The 18,677-nt window shown below is 43.9% G+C and overlaps 1 protein-coding gene across 1 annotated transcript in view; it reads right to left on the bottom strand.

The window, feature by feature from the left end:
• The window catches only part of LOC138651851 (leucine-rich glioma-inactivated protein 1-like), a 23,713-nt gene extending 5,036 nt beyond the window's left edge, over positions 1-18,677 (bottom strand). The window contains exons 1-8 of the mRNA XM_069742402.1: positions 18,328-18,677; positions 12,945-13,280; positions 11,156-11,227; positions 8,226-8,297; positions 6,597-6,668; positions 6,391-6,462; positions 4,855-5,033; positions 2-166 (exon numbers count right to left, since the gene is read on the bottom strand). Coding sequence (XP_069598503.1) covers positions 2-166; positions 4,855-5,033; positions 6,391-6,462; positions 6,597-6,668; positions 8,226-8,297; positions 11,156-11,227; positions 12,945-13,132 — 820 coding nt within the window. The 5' untranslated portion in view covers positions 13,133-13,280; positions 18,328-18,677. The remainder of the gene's footprint in view (position 1; positions 167-4,854; positions 5,034-6,390; positions 6,463-6,596; positions 6,669-8,225; positions 8,298-11,155; positions 11,228-12,944; positions 13,281-18,327) is intronic.

Raw genomic sequence — 18,677 nt, 5'->3', positions numbered from 1 at the left:
CCTTTGATAGCGTCATAATATCTGAATTGATACGCCACGTGATCCCACTCCATGAAGGTGCACCTGCCATCGAACGGGTGCGTGATCACCACATAATGCTCCGTGTTATAGTCAAAAGCCTTGACGGACAAGGAGGGAAGCTTGAAGGTCCACCGCTGTACGATGTCTGGGGGGAAGAGATGCTGATTACCTCCTTATTACTCCTCTACCTCGGCATTATGCAGCTTACGCTTTTCAGCCATGCTTCCACAGAATCTCATGAAATCGGCCTGGACAGAAATGATGGTTCCTTAACGTAATATTTTCTTGCGCAACCTTTTGAGTCAATCACTGCAATCAAACAATTCCTGTAGCTGTCAATGAGCAATGAGACTTCTGCTCCTCTCGACAGGTATTTTGGCCGCTCCTCAAGAGCAAACTGCTCCACTTGTCTCGTCTTTGAAGGTCGCCTTTTCCAGACGCCATATGTCAGCTCTTTCCAATCGGATTTAGGTCTGGGCTCCTAGAAGGCCACTTCCGAATAGTCCAATGTTTTCCTCTTAGCCATTCTTAGGTGTTTTAGCTGTGTGTTTTGGGTCATTATCCTGTTGCAAGGCCCATGACCTGCGACTGAGACCAAGCTTTCTGACACTGGGCAGCACAATTGTCTCTAGAATCCCTTGATAGTCTGGAGATTTCATTGTACCCTGCACAGATTCTAGACACCCTGCGCCAGATGCAGCAAAGCAGCCCCAGAACATAACAGAGCCTCCTCCATGTTTCACAGTAGGGACGGTGTTCTTTTCTCCATATGCTTCCTGTTTCCGTCTGTGAACATAGAGCTGATGTGCCTTGGCAAAAAGTTCCTTTTTTTGTCTCATCTGTCCATAGAGATAAACAGTCTTACTCCAAAAAAAAAAAAACCATCATATCTTTAGTAAAGATTAGATTTATTTCAATCACAAAAAAGTGCCAAAAATTCACCGCAGGAAGGGTAAAGGTGGAAAGGTATCGTTTCGACCCTTCTCTTGGGATTTTTCAAACCTTGCTCATATGGCATTATTTTCAGGGGTCCCATCATTTCTGTCCTGGCCAATTTCATGTTTTTTTTTAATTTTATGGAAGCACGGTGGTTGAAAAAGCAAAGTCTGACTTTCATTTATTTTCATAGATCTTTTATTTATTATTACTTTTGTCAGATTCAAGGTCCTCTCCCCTCTGTATCTGTCTGTCATTGTTATATTTGTATTTTGATGTAACCCCTTCTCATGTACAGCACCATGGAATCAACGGCGTCATTAAACGAGGGGTGCCAACCATTTTGACCATGTGTGTATATATAAAAGATATCATTTTGTGTATGTTCCTTTAGGCTTATGCAATGTTTATAGGCTTGCTGGTGTGTTGTATTCTTGATCTAATATGGTCTACATGCATTAATTTTTTCTTTTCTCTTTATTGGTCTTCTCCTCTGACAGCGTCTGTTCAATTGTGCCTCAGGCTAACCTTTGTACAGTGTGTATGTAAAGTCATGGTGCACTTTTGAGCAGTCACCGGAAGGTAACCCAAAAAAATGATACAAATATGAAATCTGATCCAAGTAATAGAAAAGCTCTCCCAGTTTCATCCCCATTTAGTGCAGTTTGATGTGGGCTCCATTTGTTGCTCTACACACGTCCAAATGATAGCGAAGTTCTTGCTGTGCACGGGTAAGGACGTCTGGTGTAACAGAGTGACTATTGTCTGTGATTCTCGGTTTTAAGTGATTAATGTTGTTGATACGTTCAATATACACGTTTCTTCACATATCCCCAAAAAGAAAAGTCTAATGGTGTCAGATCCGGGGATCGTGGTGGTCATGGCTTGACAGAACCCCTGTTTATCCACTGCCGGGGAAATGTTCTATGCAGAAACTCACGAACAATGGTGTCGTAGTGTGGAGGAGCGCCGTCCTGTTGAAAGATGACACCTTCTGGAAATGGTGGCACTGTATACAATTCCAACATGTCAAGATACGGGTTTGCCATCACAGTGCAAAAAATGGGCTTATCACCTTATCATGCATCAGACCACACGTTGACTTTATGTTCATAATTAACATAGGCATGGAAAACCACACAGCTGGCATAATCTTGCGGTTGCATGATGTCACAGACCTGGCGAGTTCAGTTTATCAGAGGGTTAATCTGACTGGGGGGCTCAGCAACAGTTGAAATGAGTTTGTGGTGTTCGATTGGTTCTTTCTATCTCTCCTTATGAATGGGTCTGATATGATTGGGCCAGAGAAAGGGTGTCAAAATGTAAATGATGAATATATCCTGTGACTGGTCAAAAGTGCACCATGACTTTATGGGCACACTGTAGATATTTTCCCATATTTTTTTTACCCTTTTTGTTCCTTTTGTTGTTATTCTTGTATGTTTCTCACATTGTTTCAGTAGATTTGGCTTCCAGTACCATCTCTATGCTGACGACACCCAATTATACACTTCTTCTCCTGATATCACGCCGACCTTTTTAGAAAACACCAGTGATTGTCTTACCGCCGTCTCTAACATCATGTCCTCCCTCTATCTGAAACTAAACCTGTCAAAATCTGAACTCCTCGTGTTCTCTCCCTCTACTAACCTACCTTTACCTGACATTGCCATCTCCGTGTGCGGTTCCACCATTACTCCAAAGCAACATGCCCGCTGCCTTGGGGTCATCCTTGATTCTGACCTTTCATTCACCCCCCACATCCGATCATTGGCTCGCTCTTCTTACCTGCATCTCAAAAACATTTCTAGAATTCGCCCTTTTCTTACTTTCGACTCTGCAAAAACTCTTACTGTTTCACTTATTCATTCTCGTCTGGACTATTGTAACTCTCTACTAATCGGCCTCCCTCTTACCAAACTCTCCCCGCTCCAATCTGTCCTGAATGCTGCTGCCAGGATCATATTCCTCACCAACCGTTACACCGATGCCTCTACCCTGTGCCAGTCATTACACTGGTTACCCATCCACTCCAGAATCCAGTACAAAACTACTACCCTCATCCACAAAGCACTCCATGGCTCAGCACCACCCTACATCTCCTCCCTGGTATCAGTCTACCACCCTACCCGTGCCCTCCGCTCCGCTAATGACCTCAGGTTAGCATCCTCAATAATCAGAACCTCCCACTCCCGTCTCCAAGACTTTACACGTGCTGCGCCGATTCTTTGGAATGCACTACCTAGGTTAATACGATTAATCCCCAATCCCCACAGTTTTAAGCGTGCCCTAAAAACTCATTTGTTCAGACTGGCCTACCGCCTCAATGCATTAACCTAACGATCCCTGTGTGGCCTATATAAAAAACAACAACTCGTATCATGTTCTCATTGACTTTATGCAGTTAATAGCCCTCTGTGCCTGTACTGCTACATACTTAGGCTGATAACCGGTTCATGCAGCTTTACATGAACACCCGAGCCTTACACTATGGCTGCTCCGAACAAAGAAAGCAATTGTCACCATCCACCTCTCGTGTCTCCCCTTCTCCTCATAGTTTGTAGCTTGCGAGCAGCAGGGCCCTCACTCCTCCTGGTATCTGTTTTGAACTGTATTCCTGTTATGCTGTAATGTCTATTGTCTGTACAAGTCCCCTGTATAATTTGCATAGCGCTGCGGAATATGTTGGCGCTATCTAAATACAAATATTCTTATTCTTCCTTCTTTGTTGTTAATGTGCATTTGTGTGGCTGTCCTCATTTGGGTGTGTCTATCTCCTGTTTGCCTTTCCCCTTCTGATTTCTAATTGTCCCCTCCTGTGTTTGATTAGTCTTCCTGTCGGCCCTCCCTTCGGACCCCACCTGTTGTGTGTTTCCTGTGCCCTTAGTTTGCTATAAATGTAGAGGCCTAGGTCTGTGTGACCGTGGTCTGTCCTGTAAGTATGTCGTTTAAGTATGCAGCAGAAATAATACCAGAAATAGAACCACGAGAGAACACTTGGTGACACTTAGACATATTCCACACTTTGCAAACAACCAAACACATAAACAGAACAACACTTTGCCCTCCATTATTTCAAACACAACACCAGCCACATGCTCACCCTCAACAAGCCTCATCACTGCTGGAGAAACATCTCTAAAGCCTTTCAACACAAACAGAATACCTACCATTAAAATGTCCTCCTAGCACTCACCAAACTATCACTAAACCAAAAATATTACTACCGTCTCATCTGGGCCCCGGCTCCCTCTCTCAGGGACACTATGGACTGTCAGATCCATCTGCACCAAACTCCATGTCGTTACCCACCTCTTTACCTCTTGGAAATTCGCCCTCCTGAGCCTCACAGATACAGGGCTGACACCCTCCAACACCACCTCCATCTGCTCACCTTCTCATCCCTGTCCTTCTCACCGGTCACCCATGTCCAGCACCATGCGCACCCCCGCAGGAACCTCGCACACCTAGACGCCCACACAGTCTCAGACTCTATCCTAACACTGGCCTCCATATCCTCACCTCGGCTAAACAGGCGACTCCACAACCCTGTATCCTCCCGATCCGACAACGCCAAACACTTAGTCAACACTTGACTCCCTCCTCTCGGCCACACACTTCACGAATAAAGATCACCCAGACAAGGCAAGCCTTCATTGTTCATCCACCACAACCCCTCTGTACACCAGACCAATGCCCAAACCCCATCACCTGTATGTTTTGACTTTTTTGGACACTTTTGCTTGTTTTGTTTGGGGTTAGTGGTGCCAGATATACACCTCTTTTTCCTCTACTTATTTAATTTCCCTTCCATCGTACGGCACAACACCCCACATTATTTATTGGCAGTGCCGCTCCATCGCAGTCCCACTTCCCCATATTAGTTGCCATACTAACTGCTGCTGACGCAGTAGAAGTCGCCCTCGTTGAGCTCGTGTAAGCCTTTCCCCTTGACCTTGGCTGGTTCCTCACAAGGTAAAGGAGGCCACATGGCCACGTTCTTCCCCGCTCCGTGTGCCCACTGCACCAGCCACTTAATCTGACAGTCGCAGTGGAGAGGATTCCCACGTAGATCTCTGTAAAAAAAAATTAAGAAAGTTACAAACCTGGAACATACAAAATCTATTCCTACACATGGAGGGATTAAATCCTTCTGGAACTTTGGAATCACCAGAAATATTAACTCTCAAAATCCCAGCGATAGAAAAAAATACACAGATCCAAGCTATAAATATACAACAATATACAGATCAGATAAACATTTGTTACATTTGCATCCAGTCCTTTGTGCAGTAAACACATCCACAGCACAAATCTATCAGCTTTTTCCTGCCCTGATACGTTGTAGCAGTCTCCTTTTAGACACCAGATACAATTGCGACAAACCTTCAGCCATTGCAAATATTAAATCCATATAGATTTTCAGCCTCTATAGGTAAAGGGTTTCTTGATAACAACAAAGAGCTAACAAAAAAAATATGGTTTACAGCTTTCGTATAGACTTTATGATGATTATTCTTCGAGCAAGCAGACAAAGGGGCACTGTCACTTTAAAAGCAGACCCTCATCTTGACCAACCAACCAAACCCAAGAAAAGAGCCGTCAAAAGGTCCCATCAAATTGCAAACTTTATTAAACAACAATTAAAACAATGTATAAAGCAGGTACAATGCCATGATTGGAGAGACGAAGAGTGCCCACAGTGATCGTAGGCCGAAAAAGAGGGCAAAATTGGCCACGCACTCCTGCATAATCAGAGATCTACACCAAACTATGGCACATAGTCCCTTTCCAAAAATAGCAATGCAGATATATACCAATAATGAGTTACAACCTCATAGTACATACCTATGGAATGCAGGAGTGGGAGGACAAAAGCCCAACCCCGACGCACGTTTCGGAGTGGCAACCCTCATCTTGACCAGCGGATTGATTTTCTGGGGGTGCTGGGCTAATATTGGGCATAGAACAAAGCTGCTGCCAGAATCCGAGCCCCAGATACACTCAATAAGGTACAGAAGGAATACAACAGTCCCAGAGGAGTTCAAGAGAACCACCATCGATCGATCACTACAGTCTTCCTCATAGCAAAATTTGATACTTTTTTTTCTACCAATACATTCTGAGTGTCAGGTGCCATTTCTTGAGAGCTAAGTGACCCATCTCTCTACCCAAAAATGGTGAATCCAACACCCTGAACAATGCCGCTTTTGATACTTTTTTTATTGGTTTTTATTAAATTTATCAAAAACATTAATAATCAATTTGTACCCTATGGAACTTTGTAACAATTGTTCTTTTCTAGAAGTTTTTTTTGGGGGACCAGTGCCATATTGTGATGATGATCTCCAACCCAAAATCCCAGCAGGCTGACAGCCGCTCAAGGGTAAGACGGTGGTCTCCAGAGACTGGCCAGAGGAGTCCATCACTTACATGTGTTTGATGGCTGTGAGGGTCCGAAATAATCCGCTGGGAAGAGATTCCAGGTGATTATTGGCCAAGCTCCTGTACGGAGAAGAAAAAAAGACAAAATTAAGACTAAAATATCCTTAAACGTGAAGTTTATTCTCAGTCTGAAGGTTCTCCGCACCACCTGCCCACCTCAATCATCATCAGATCCCTCCAACCCTTATACTCACAGGTGGATCAGTGACCTCAGGCCTCGTAATGCGTTTCCTGAAATTTGCTTGATATTGTTGTTTTCAATAAACCTAAAGAAGATTAAGACAATTCAGGTCTACAGAAGAATACAGAGATGGCAATGGCAGGACGTGGATTTTTGATGGCCATGGTTGAATTTTGGACATGAGATCCAATCCCTAACCATAAGTCATGTTGACCACCTTACTGGGCTATAGGCCTTGCTGGGGTTCCTTTTGTATGTTCTGCAGTCAGATGATTATTTGATTTGGTGTTGTGGCCAAATGGTCTCCACTATAATGGTCTAGACTGGCCCCTAGATGAGCAAGACGATGAAGATGGCTCCCAGTAGTAAGACCATCTCTGATAAAAGCTCTGGTGGTGGTAGACATGCATTAGTTAATGGATTGTCCATGCTGAAAACTACAACATTTCATAGGATCCACTGTTAACAATTTCCACCACCATTATGGGCCACATTTGACACCTCTGATGGCCAAGAACCTCCAATTTGACATGGATGTTCCAAATAGCCAAAAAATATAATTCTACATCCATATGTGCATTGTCCACATCCCCCTCTAGAAGCTTTGCTGTCCTTCAGCCCTTAATATTGGAGTCGGCCTTTCTGGCAATATAAAAGCTACCTTTCTCATGGGAAAGAAGATTTTGGAGTCATCTGTGGGTTTTTTTGCCCCTTCATCCAGAAGATCATGTGTGAGGTCAAACCCTGATGTTGAGGGTGAGGCCACGCTCACCATCTCGGTTTTAGTTCATCCTCAAGGTTGAGGTCTGGGCTCAGTGTCGACCAGAGGCCAAACCACCCACTGGTCGTAACATGATAGTATATCCTACCAATATGTATTGTAATGCAGGCAGGAGCCACTAGGTGGCGAAAAAGTAGTCAGACAAAGCCGGATCAGCAACAGAGAGGGAATGAAGTATCAGAGGTCACAGCAATACACATGGTCAGAAACAAGCCAAAGTAGTCAGAGCCAAACAGGAGCAGGAAAGCCAGAAATGCAAGACCGTTAAACAGGGCAGAGAACAAGCCGAGTCAAATATCAAGGGTTCACAATACAAGGTGCAAGTACAACAACGAGCAAAGTCACAGGGGAACACAGGATCGGGACAGAGGTAAACGGGCAGAGGATAAATCGGGGTATAACAGGGTCAGCTGCTCAAGCCAGAGACAGGAACTATAACTGACGCTGCTTGCAGGTAACAGCAGACTGAAATAGTCCGACATATCCCAAAACGAGGCAATGAAGAATAGCCCTCGCATGACCATCCCGGGGAGAGAATAATCAGAAACAAAACCCCGGACTGGATCATTACATTATATGTTATTAATTTACACGATGAGTATATTTCTCTGTTTATGGCTCTAATAGGGGTAACAGGTTGGGTTATGTGACTTTTTCTTCTTGGGCAAATTTTCATCTCTCCTACGAATGTTTTGCGTGTGGATCAAATAATTCTTTAAAAACGTTGGACCAGATGAACCCCAAGGAAAAACATTTTTGACCTTTCTGACATAATTTATCTATTGGGCAGGAAATAAATAGCCCATACTTGGACCTTCATACAGAAATGTGAACGCCTGGTCTTCGATCGGAAGAACTTACAAGTACTCCAAGTGTTTCAGCTTCAGAAAGGCGTCATCTGAAATCTCCTCGAAGGAACAAGACGTGAAGAGTCTAAAAAGACAAAATTAGAGTATGTTGATCCACGAGAAGACTGACATAAGGAAGGAGCAAACTTCTCAGAACGTCAACGTCTTCATTCCATTAAACTGTTCCTACAGAAACAAACTGTACAGATACAGAGACAAGTTCCTCTGCCCAAGGTGGCAACAGTGGAAAGTTAGACCTCTCAAGTCCGGAAAATCGCATAGTATAAATTATATAAATTTATTTGCATTTTGCAGTGAGAAATAAGTATTTGATCCCCGACTAACCATTAAGAGTTCTGGCTCCTACAGACCAGTTAGATGCTCCTAATCCACTCATTACCTGCATTAACGAGAGCTGTCTTAGATAGTCACCTTTATAAAAGACTCCTGTCCACAGACTCAGTCAGTCAGACTCTAACCTCTACAACATGGGCAAGACCAAAGAGCTTTATAAGCATGTCAGGGACAAGATCATAGACTTGCACAAAGCTGGAAGGGGCTACAAGCAAGTAAGACGCTGGGTGAGATGGAGACAACTGTGCAATGGTAAGAAAATGGAAGAAATACAAAATGACTGTCAGTCGACATCTATCTGGGGCACCAAGCAAAATCTCACCTCGTGGGGTATCTTTGATAATGAGGAAGGTGAGACATCAGCCTAAAACTACACAGGGGGAACTTGTTACCGATCTCAAGGCAGCTGGAACCACAGTCACCAAGAAAACCATTGGTAACACATTACGCCGTAAAGGTTTACAATCCCACAGTGCCCACAAGGTCTCCCTGTTCTAGAAGGCACATGTGCGGCCCGTCTGAAGTTTGCCAATGAACACCAGGATGATTCTGTGAGTGATTGGGAGAAGGTGCTGTGGTCAGATGAGACAAAAACTAAGGTCTTTGACATTAACTCAACTTGCCATTGGAAGAAGAGAAATGCTGCCTATGACCAAAGAACACCATCCCTACTGTCAAGCATGGAGGTGGAAACATTATGTTTTGGGGGTGTTATTCTGCTAAGGGCACAGGACTACTTCACTGTATCAATGGGAGAATGGATGAAGCCATGTACCGTGAAATCCTGAGTGACAACCTCCTTCCCTCCGCCAGGACATTAAAAAATGGGTCATGGCTGGGTCTTCCAGCAAGACAATGACCCAAAACATAGTAACATAGTTAGTAAGGCCGAAAAAAGACATTTGTCCATCCAGTTCAGCCTATATTCCATCATAATAAATCCCCAGATCTACGTCCTTCTACAGAACCTAATAATTGTATGATACAATATTGTTCTGCTCCAGGAAGACATCCAGGCCTCTCTTGAACCCCTCGACTGAGTTCGCCATCACCACCTCCTCAGGCAAGCAATTCCAGATTCTCACTGCCCTAACAGTAAAGAATCCTCTTCTATGTTGGTGGAAAAACCTTCTCTCCTCCAGACGCAAAGAATGCCCCCTTGTGTCCGTCACCTTCCTTGGTATAAACAGATCCTCAGCGAGATATTTGTATTGTCCCCTTATATACTTATACATGGTTATTAGATCGCCCCTCAGTCGTCTTTTTTCTAGACTAAATAATCCTAATTTCGCTAATCTATCTGGGTATTGTAGTTCTCCCATCCCCTTTATTAATTTTGTTGCCCTCCTTTGTACTCTCTCTAGTTCCTTTATATCCTTCCTGAGCACCGGTGCCCAAAACTGGACACAGTACTCCATGTGCGGTCTAACTAGGGATTTGTACAGAGGCAGTATAATGCTCTCATCATGTGTATCTAGACCTCTTTTAATGCACCCCATGATCCTGTTTGCCTTGGCAGCTGCTGCCTGGCACTGGCTGCTCCAGGTGAGTTTATCATTAACTAGGATCCCCAAGTCCTTCTCCCTGTCAGATTTACCCAGTGGTTTCCCGTTCAGTGTGTAATGGTGATATTGATTCCTTCTTCCCATGTGTATAACCTTACATTTATCGTTGTTAAACCTCATCTGCCACCTTTCAGCCCAAGTTTCCAACCTATCCATATCCATCTGTAGCAGAATACTATCTTCTCTTGTATTCTCTTGTAAAACATACAACCAAGTCAACAATGGAGTGGCTCAAAAAGAAGCACATTAAGGTCATGGAGTGGCCTAGCCAGTCTCCAGACCTTAGACCCATAGAAAAATTATGGAGGGAGTTGAAGCTCCAAGTTACGGCCTCAAAATCTTAATGATTTAGAGATGATCCACAAAGAGGAGTGGAGCAAAATTCCTCCTGACATGCACGGAACCCACATCATCAACTATAAAAAACGTCTGACTGCTGTGCTTGCCAACAAGGGTTTTACCACCAAGTATTAAGTCTTGTTTGCCAGAGGCAAAATGCAAATTTATCTAATTTATACAATGTGATTTTCTGGATTTTATTTTTTATATTCTAATCTCTCAATGTTGAAATGAACCTACGCTTAAAATTATAGACTGTTCATGTCTTTGTCAGTAGGCAAACTTACAAAATCGGCAAGGGATCAAATACTTATTTCTCCCATTGTAAAGGATTAGATTTTTTCTGCTGGTCCAGGTTGTGACAATGGAGGTCCGGTTAAAGACATCCTAATGGAAATATTTGGCCTCGGAAGCTTTCAGCTAGTCGGTTAGCTGCAGTTTGTCACTATCCAGCTTCCCAGCCTCTAATTATTTCATTTTTAATTTCTTTTTTATTTTAGTTTTTCAAAAATAGAAACAAAAATTGATTGCAAAACAATGAAATTCGAAATTAGGCCAGCTCATTAGAAGAGCAATGTTACCGACGTCTACAGTGGCGGTAATAAAGCAAGAATGAAAGCAATAAGACGTCAACAAACAGTTGGGTTTTTGTCACAAGCAATTAGAAGCTAATGAGAAAACTTACAAGATCTGCATCGTCTGCGACAGGGTGAAGCTGTCGGAGGGGATGTTCTGGAAGCCGCATCTGAGGAACGAGCTGGTGGTGGTGCGGAGAGAAACGTCAGGTGAACAAAATAACAACAGGAGGCAAAAAAAAATGAAAAAAAAAAATTCATTGTAACTTTTGGAACCAACAGTAAGATCCTGGACCATGACTAATCTAAATGGGTCCTTTTATTGGGGCAGTTGGGTTCACCATCATATCTAAACCTGTGGCTCTTTTTTTCTCTTCTGAAAGGCCAAAATCATGGTCTATCAAAAAAGTTCTCATGGTCTATCAAAAAATATCTCATGGTCTATCAAAAAAGTTCTCATGGTCTATTAAAAAAGTTCTCAAGGTCTATCAAAAAAGTTCTCATGGTCTATCAAAAAAGATCTCATGGTCTATCAAAAAAGATCTCATGGTCAATCAAAAAAGATCTCATGGTCAATCAAAAAAGTTCTCATGGTCTATTAAAAAAGTTCTCATGGTCAATCAAAAAAGTTCTCATGGTCTATTAAAAAAGTTCTTAAGGTCTATCAAAAAAGTTCTCATGGTCTATCAAAAAAGTTCTCATGGTCTATCAAAAAAGATCTCATGGTCTATCAAAAAAGATCTCATAGTCTATTAAAAAAGATCTCATGGTCTATCAAAAAAGATCTCATGGTCAATCAAAAAAGATCTCATGGTCAATCAAAAAAGTTCTCATGGTCTATTAAAAAAGTTCTCATGGTCGAATGTATGTCCTCTATTTGTCTCTACTAATCCCCAGGTCCGACAAGAGTCAGAACTTGTTGCTTCACCTCACCAAAATTTAGGTATATACCCACCTTCTTTTACAAGGTGGGGTGAGTGTATCCTATCTTTGCTTTTGTAGGACAGAAGGGTGTTGTGATCCTCTAATCGGTTCTACCCTTTTTGGAGCTGTAGGAAGACCCAAGACTTCATGGAAGATAGATCGCAGAAGACATGATCTGGACCCTTCTTCAGTGAAATCATCTTTCGTAATACTTTGTGTCCTATATTTATGCATAGCTTCTAACAGATGGACGACTCATCTCCACCCCTGCCACGTTGGATGGTAAACATCTCAAGGGTTCTGCAATCAACCGATAATTTGGCTTAACGTTGTGGCTGAATGTTTGCCATCGTCATGGTCTTGCCTGACTCTTGAAGAAGAGGGATTAGGATTCTTCTCAAGAGTAAGACCATCTCTAATAAGCTTCTGGATGGTGGACCTGGCTTCTCTAATGAATTTACCATGCAGAAAACCCCTATTGTAAGACGCTACAATCTTACGAATCTTAGCTCGGTCTTCAAAAATATCCACTTCCGATTAGCTCATTTATTAAACCTGTTTTTCACTAATCTCTCTGCATAAAAGCGCAGCGATCGTATATCTCAGAGGACTCCGGTGGGATAATTATAGTCAGAATTACGGGAATTTAAACCGCAATTAGCAAAAGAACAATGAGATTTACGGCTTCAAACACCTTAAGCTGCATAGAAGAACGTAGAATATAATCTGGTCAATGAACTCGGGACAACCTCAACTAAGTCTACTATTTTGGACAATGCCTTTAGAAAAACTATCATTCTCATTTCTTGACAGATGGGGCTAAAATAACCTGGATTTTAGACTTGGTGGTTAACGTTTAATGTGCATTTTGGGTAAAGTTTTTGAACCAGTTCTTCTTTGATATCCTACGTTGACTTCTCCAAACCCTACAGTGTGGTAGACGTGTTGAGTTTGGTGAGGCTTTTTTTGACTTACACGGAGATGATATCCAAGGAATAAGTGCTGGGAATGTGGCTGGACCCATCACAGAGGACATTGTCGATGGTGCAATTGCAGGAGGCTGGACACTTCCATCTCGGAGGTCTCTTTGCTCTCATCAAACATGAGGGAACGATTCCCAAGAAGAATATGAGGCCAACCGACAGGCAGATTGATAGTCTCATTGTTGGCTGGGTCTTCGGTGTGTCTTGCTTATGATCACATTGTATCTTCTCGTTATTAAAGCGTTTCTACCTTAGGTCCCGTCTACTGTAGCATCCCACCGTCCATTGTCCGCTCTTATTTACATGCACGTCCCATAGTTTTCTGGTTCTGTATTTGTAGAAAACAGAAATGTTAAGTTACAAGATAAAATAGATGGTTATATAAGACCCTTTAGATGTAATGGCCCAGCAGGTGAAATGTATGATCAGATCTCCTTACAAGAGACCAAGGAGTAATGAGAGGTAACATGTAACAACGTGAAACATAATCTACTATATAATTGTCTAAGGGTCTCTTCCATCTGTCTGTCTGTCTTTCTGTCTGTCTGTCTTGGAAATCCCGCACCACTGATTGGTCGCGGCCCGAGGCCGCGACCAATCAGCGACGGGCACAGTCCGGCCACAAATTGGCCCCTCCCTCCTCCCCGGCAGTCAGTGCCCCCTCCCTACTCCCCCCAGTCAGCGCCCACATAGCGTTAACCGGACTGCCTTACACCGTGGCATAACAAGGTGTAACGCACTCCGTTAACGCTGCCATTAACCCTCTGTGTGACCAACTTTTTACCATTGATACTGCCTACGCAACATCAATAGTAAAAACATATAATGTTAAAAATAAAATAAAAAAAAATTAAAAAAATCATTATATACTCACCCTTGTGACCAACTTTTTACCATTGATACTGCCTACGCAACATCAATAGTAAAAACATATAATGTTAAAAATAAAAAAAAAAAATAAAAAAAATCATATACTCACCCTCCGACGGCCCCTGGATCCAGTCCAGGCCTTTCCCGCTCCTCGCGCGCCGCTCCGGTCCCCAGAATGCATTGCGGCAATGACCGGAGATGACGTAGCGGTCTCGCGAGACCGCTACATCATCACGTGTTATTGCCGCTTGGGACCGGATCGGCGCGCGAGGATTGGGAAAGGCCTGGGCAGGATCTGTGGGCCGTTGGAAGAGTGAGTATATAATGATTTTTATTTTAATTCTTTTTTTTTTTAACAGAGATATGGTGCCCACATTGCTATATATTATGTGGGCTGTGTTATATACTACGTGGGCAGTGTTACATACTGCGTCGGCTCTGCAATATACTGCGTCGGCTGTGCAATATTCTACGTGGCTGTGCTATATACTAAGTGGACTGTGCAATATACTATGTGGATGTGCTATATACTACGTAGCTATGCTATATACTACGTGGGACTACGTGGGCTGTGTTATATACTGCATGGGCTGTGTTATATACTATGTCGCTGTGCTATATACTATGTGGCTGTACAATATACTATGTGGGCTGTGTAGTATACTACATGGCTGTGCAATATACTACGTGGCTTTGCAATTTACTATGTGGCTGTGATATATACTACTTGGCTGTGCTATATACTATGTGGGACTACGTGGCTGTGTTATATACTGCATGGGCTGTGTTATATACTACATCGCTGTGCTATATACTACGTGGGCTGTGTAATATACTATGTCGCTGTGCAATATACTGTGTGGGCTGTGCAATATACTATGTGGCTGTGCTACATACTACGTGGCCCGTGTTATATACTACGTGGCTGTGTTATACACTATGTGGGCTGTGTTATATACTGCATGGGCTTTGTTATATACTGCGTGGCTGTATAATATACTGCGTGGGCTGTGCAATATACTATGTGGCGGTGCAATATACTACGTGGACTGTGCAATATACTACATGGCTGTGCAATATACTACATGGCTACGCAATATACTACGTGGCTGTGCTATATACTATATGGGACTACATGGCTGTGTTATATACTGCATGGGCTGTGTTATATACTACGTCGCTGTGCTATATACTACGTGGCTGTGTAATATACTACGTGGCTGTGTAATATATTGTGTGGGCTGTGCAATATACTACGTGGCTGTCATATATACTATGTGGCTGTGCTATATACTACGTGGGCTGTGCTACATACTATGTGGCTGTGCAATATACTACATGGCTGTGCAATATACTACATGGCTACGCAATATACTACGTGGCTGTGCTATATACTATATGGGACTACATGGCTGTGTTATATACTGCATGGGCTGTGTTATATACTACGTCGCTGTGCTATATACTACGTGGCTGTGTAATATACTACGTGGCTGTCATATATACTATGTGGCTGTGCTATATACTACGTGGGCTGTGCTACATACTATGTGGCTGTGCTATATACTACATGGCTGTGCTATATACTACATGGCTGTGCTATATACTGCGTGGGCTGTGCTACATACTACGTGGCTCTGCTATATACTATGTGGCTGTGCAATATACTATGTGGGCTGTGTTATACACTACGTAGGCTGTGTTATATACTACGTGGGCTGTGCAATATACTACGTGGCTGTGCAATATACTACGTGGCTGTGCAATATACTACGTGGCTGTGTAATATACTATGTGGCTGTGCAATATACTACGTGGCTGTGCAATTTGCTACGTGGTTGTGCAATATACTACGTGGCTGTGCTATATACTACGTGGCTGTGCAATATACTACGTGGGCTGTGCAATATACTGCCTGGCTGTGCAATATGCTACGTGGCTGTGCAATATGCTACGTGGCTGTGCAATATGCTACGTGGCTGTGCAATATGCTACGTGGCTGTGCAATATGCTACGTGGCTGTGCAATATGCTACGTGGCTGGGCAATATGCTACGTGGCTGGGCAATATGCTACGTGGCTGTGCAATATACTATGTGGGCTGTGCAATATACTACGTGGGCTGTGCAATATACTACGTGGGCTGTGCTACATACTACTGTGCAATATGCTACGTGGCTGTGCAATATACTACGTGGGCTGTGCAATATACTACGTGGGCTGTGCTACATACCACTGTGCAATATACTACGTGGGCTGTGCTACATACTACTGTGCAATATACTACGTGGGCTGTGCAATATACTACGTGGCTGTGTGATATGCTATGTGGACTGTTATATACTACGCGACTGTGTTATATGCTGTGTGGGCTGCTATATACTACGTGGCTGTGCTATATACTACGTGGCCAGACACGAACAATCAGCCACAGGTGCACTCCGGTCACAAATTGGCACCGGATTTGAACCACGCTTCGCTAATTGGTCGCGCCCGGCCAGCCAAATTCTGTGTATTCATTGTATTATTCTAAAATCTTCATAAATAAACTATATATATATTCTAGAATACCTGATGCATTAGAATCGGGCCACCATCTAGTATACATATATTGTCCATAAATAGAAAATGGCAGCACTCGCCGCTCCTGGTGCAATCTTCTATTCAATAGCGTACAGTCATGGCAGTGGGATACATGCGCGTGAACAAATGCGGACTACGGCTATTTCATGCTGTGACTTTCTACGGGTCCAAAGGTCACACACATATATGTATTTGTAAAGATGGCTGACTGATTACAATCAATGTTGGGGAAAGATTACTGTTTTTCAAAAAACAGCACCACCTCAGCTACAGGTTGTGTGTGGTATTGCAGCTTAGTCGCTTTCAGTTCAATAGAGCAAAAATGAAATACCACTAACAGAGTCTGGAGGACAAAGGGGGTCTAGAGTGAGGAGGGGTCTGGAGGACTGAGGAGGATGGAGGAGCCTTGGGGACAGAGGTGGGCCATGGGGTCTGGAGGACAGAGGAGGGTGAAGGGTCTGGAGGACTGAGGATGATGGAGGTATCTTGAGGACAGAGGTGGGCCAAGGTTGGGGGGATCTGGAGGACAGAGGGGTCTGGAGGATGGAGGAAGGCGAGTGGGTCTGGAGGACTGAGGAGGATGGAGGTATCTTGAGGACAGAGGTGGGCCAAGGGTGGGGGGATCTGGAGGACAGAGGGGGCTGGAGCATGGAAGAGGGTGAGTGGTTCTGGAGGACTGGGGAGGTTGGAGGTGTCTTGAGGACAGAAGAGGGTGAAGGGTGGGGGGGATCTGGAGGACAGAGGGGTCTGGAGGATGGAGAAGGGCGACTGGGTCTGGAGGACTGAGGAGGATGGAGGTGTCTTGAGGGACAGAGGTGGGCCAAGGGGTCTGGAGGACAGAGGAGGGCGAAGGGTGGGGATATCTGGACTACAGAGGGGTCTGGAGGACTGAGGAGGATGGAGGTGTCTTGAGGGACAGAGGTGGGCCAAGGGGTCTGGAGGACAGAGGAGGGCGAAGGGTGGGGATATCTGGACTACAGAGGGGTCTGGAGGACTGAGGAGGATGGAGGTGTCTTGAGCACAGAGGTGGGCCAAGGGGTCTGGAGGACAGAGGAGGGGGGATCTGGATGACGGAGGAGGGCAAGTGGGTCTATGGGAAGGCGAAGGGTTCTGGGGCAGGGTGGAGGAGGGGGCTGGAGGACGGAGGAGGGGTCTGGAGGACGGAGAAGGGTGAAGGTATCTGGAGGACGGAGGGGTCAATTAATTTCAATTCAATGGAGAAGATGCAATACCACTAGTAACCTGTGGACAGTTGTGGCGCTGTTTTGTTTTTTCGGCAAGAACGCAATTGTATTTTCGTAATCATTACAAACTTCTTATGCGACTGTATAGAGGAAAGGATCAGATCACACCTGGCCAAGACCACAACTTCAGTAATGGGACAGAGAACTCCACAGGAATGAAGGTGAGTCACGCTTTATACACTTGGTATGGCCGGTCTCAGGCAGAAAGTGATACGCGTGCAGGTGGTTGGCAAGGGTTAATGAAAGGGATGGACTAAAATATCCAGGGACAGTCTTCAAACAAGTTTCAAAAAGAGAAACAAGACCAGGTCTTGGGGCAAATAGTCAGATCTCCCGCGAGGGGCCATAATTGAGATTTGCTGCTCGTGTGTGTTGTTGAGTGATACGTAAAGCTCAAGAGCTGTGAAAATAATCAGAACTTAAAGTGGTCGAGTCAACAAATGAGCGAAAATTGAGCTAAGGTCAAATAACGCCATAAACGTCAATAATAAAATACAAAGAGAAATAGGAGAAATTGTTGAAATAGTCAAATAAAAATCTGCAACATTTTTGGTCATATACCGAGCATTGTCACGTGTATCAATGGAAGCTTTCCGACATGTCCATTACTTCTTCGATAACTTCTTAAGGATTAGAACAATTGGAACAGTATCAAAAATTTCCAAAGAATCTCACTTACCACAAATGATGGGTCTGATCTTGTCTTAAACGTTCTCCGTCTTTCTTGGCATCTCCATCACATCTTCTGTTCCTTGAGAAGTCTCCTTGGTTCTTCTTCTCCTTCCCCCATATGTCCGCCGCCCTCCCTCTTTCGGGCCGTGCCCTTCCCTCCTTATATCTGGACTATTTTCGCACTTTTCCCCCTCGTCTATAGAGTGTTGGTGTCTTGCAGCCTCTGACACAATGTGTTGTTTGACAGATTCCTTGGGACGGCTCGGAGGGACGGGCCGGATGATGTGCGTTTGGAACATGCTTGTGCCAATTTGCTCTTCTGTTTGTCGAAGCTTGTGGTTATATTGTTGTCGGTAA

The sequence above is a fragment of the Ranitomeya imitator genome, chromosome 10, assembly GCF_032444005.1.
Source record: "Ranitomeya imitator isolate aRanImi1 chromosome 10, aRanImi1.pri, whole genome shotgun sequence".
Classification (NCBI taxonomy): domain Eukaryota; kingdom Metazoa; phylum Chordata; class Amphibia; order Anura; family Dendrobatidae; genus Ranitomeya; species Ranitomeya imitator.
The sequence above is the reverse complement of the archived record's forward strand: the minus strand, read 5'-3'. Positions and strand labels throughout refer to the sequence as shown.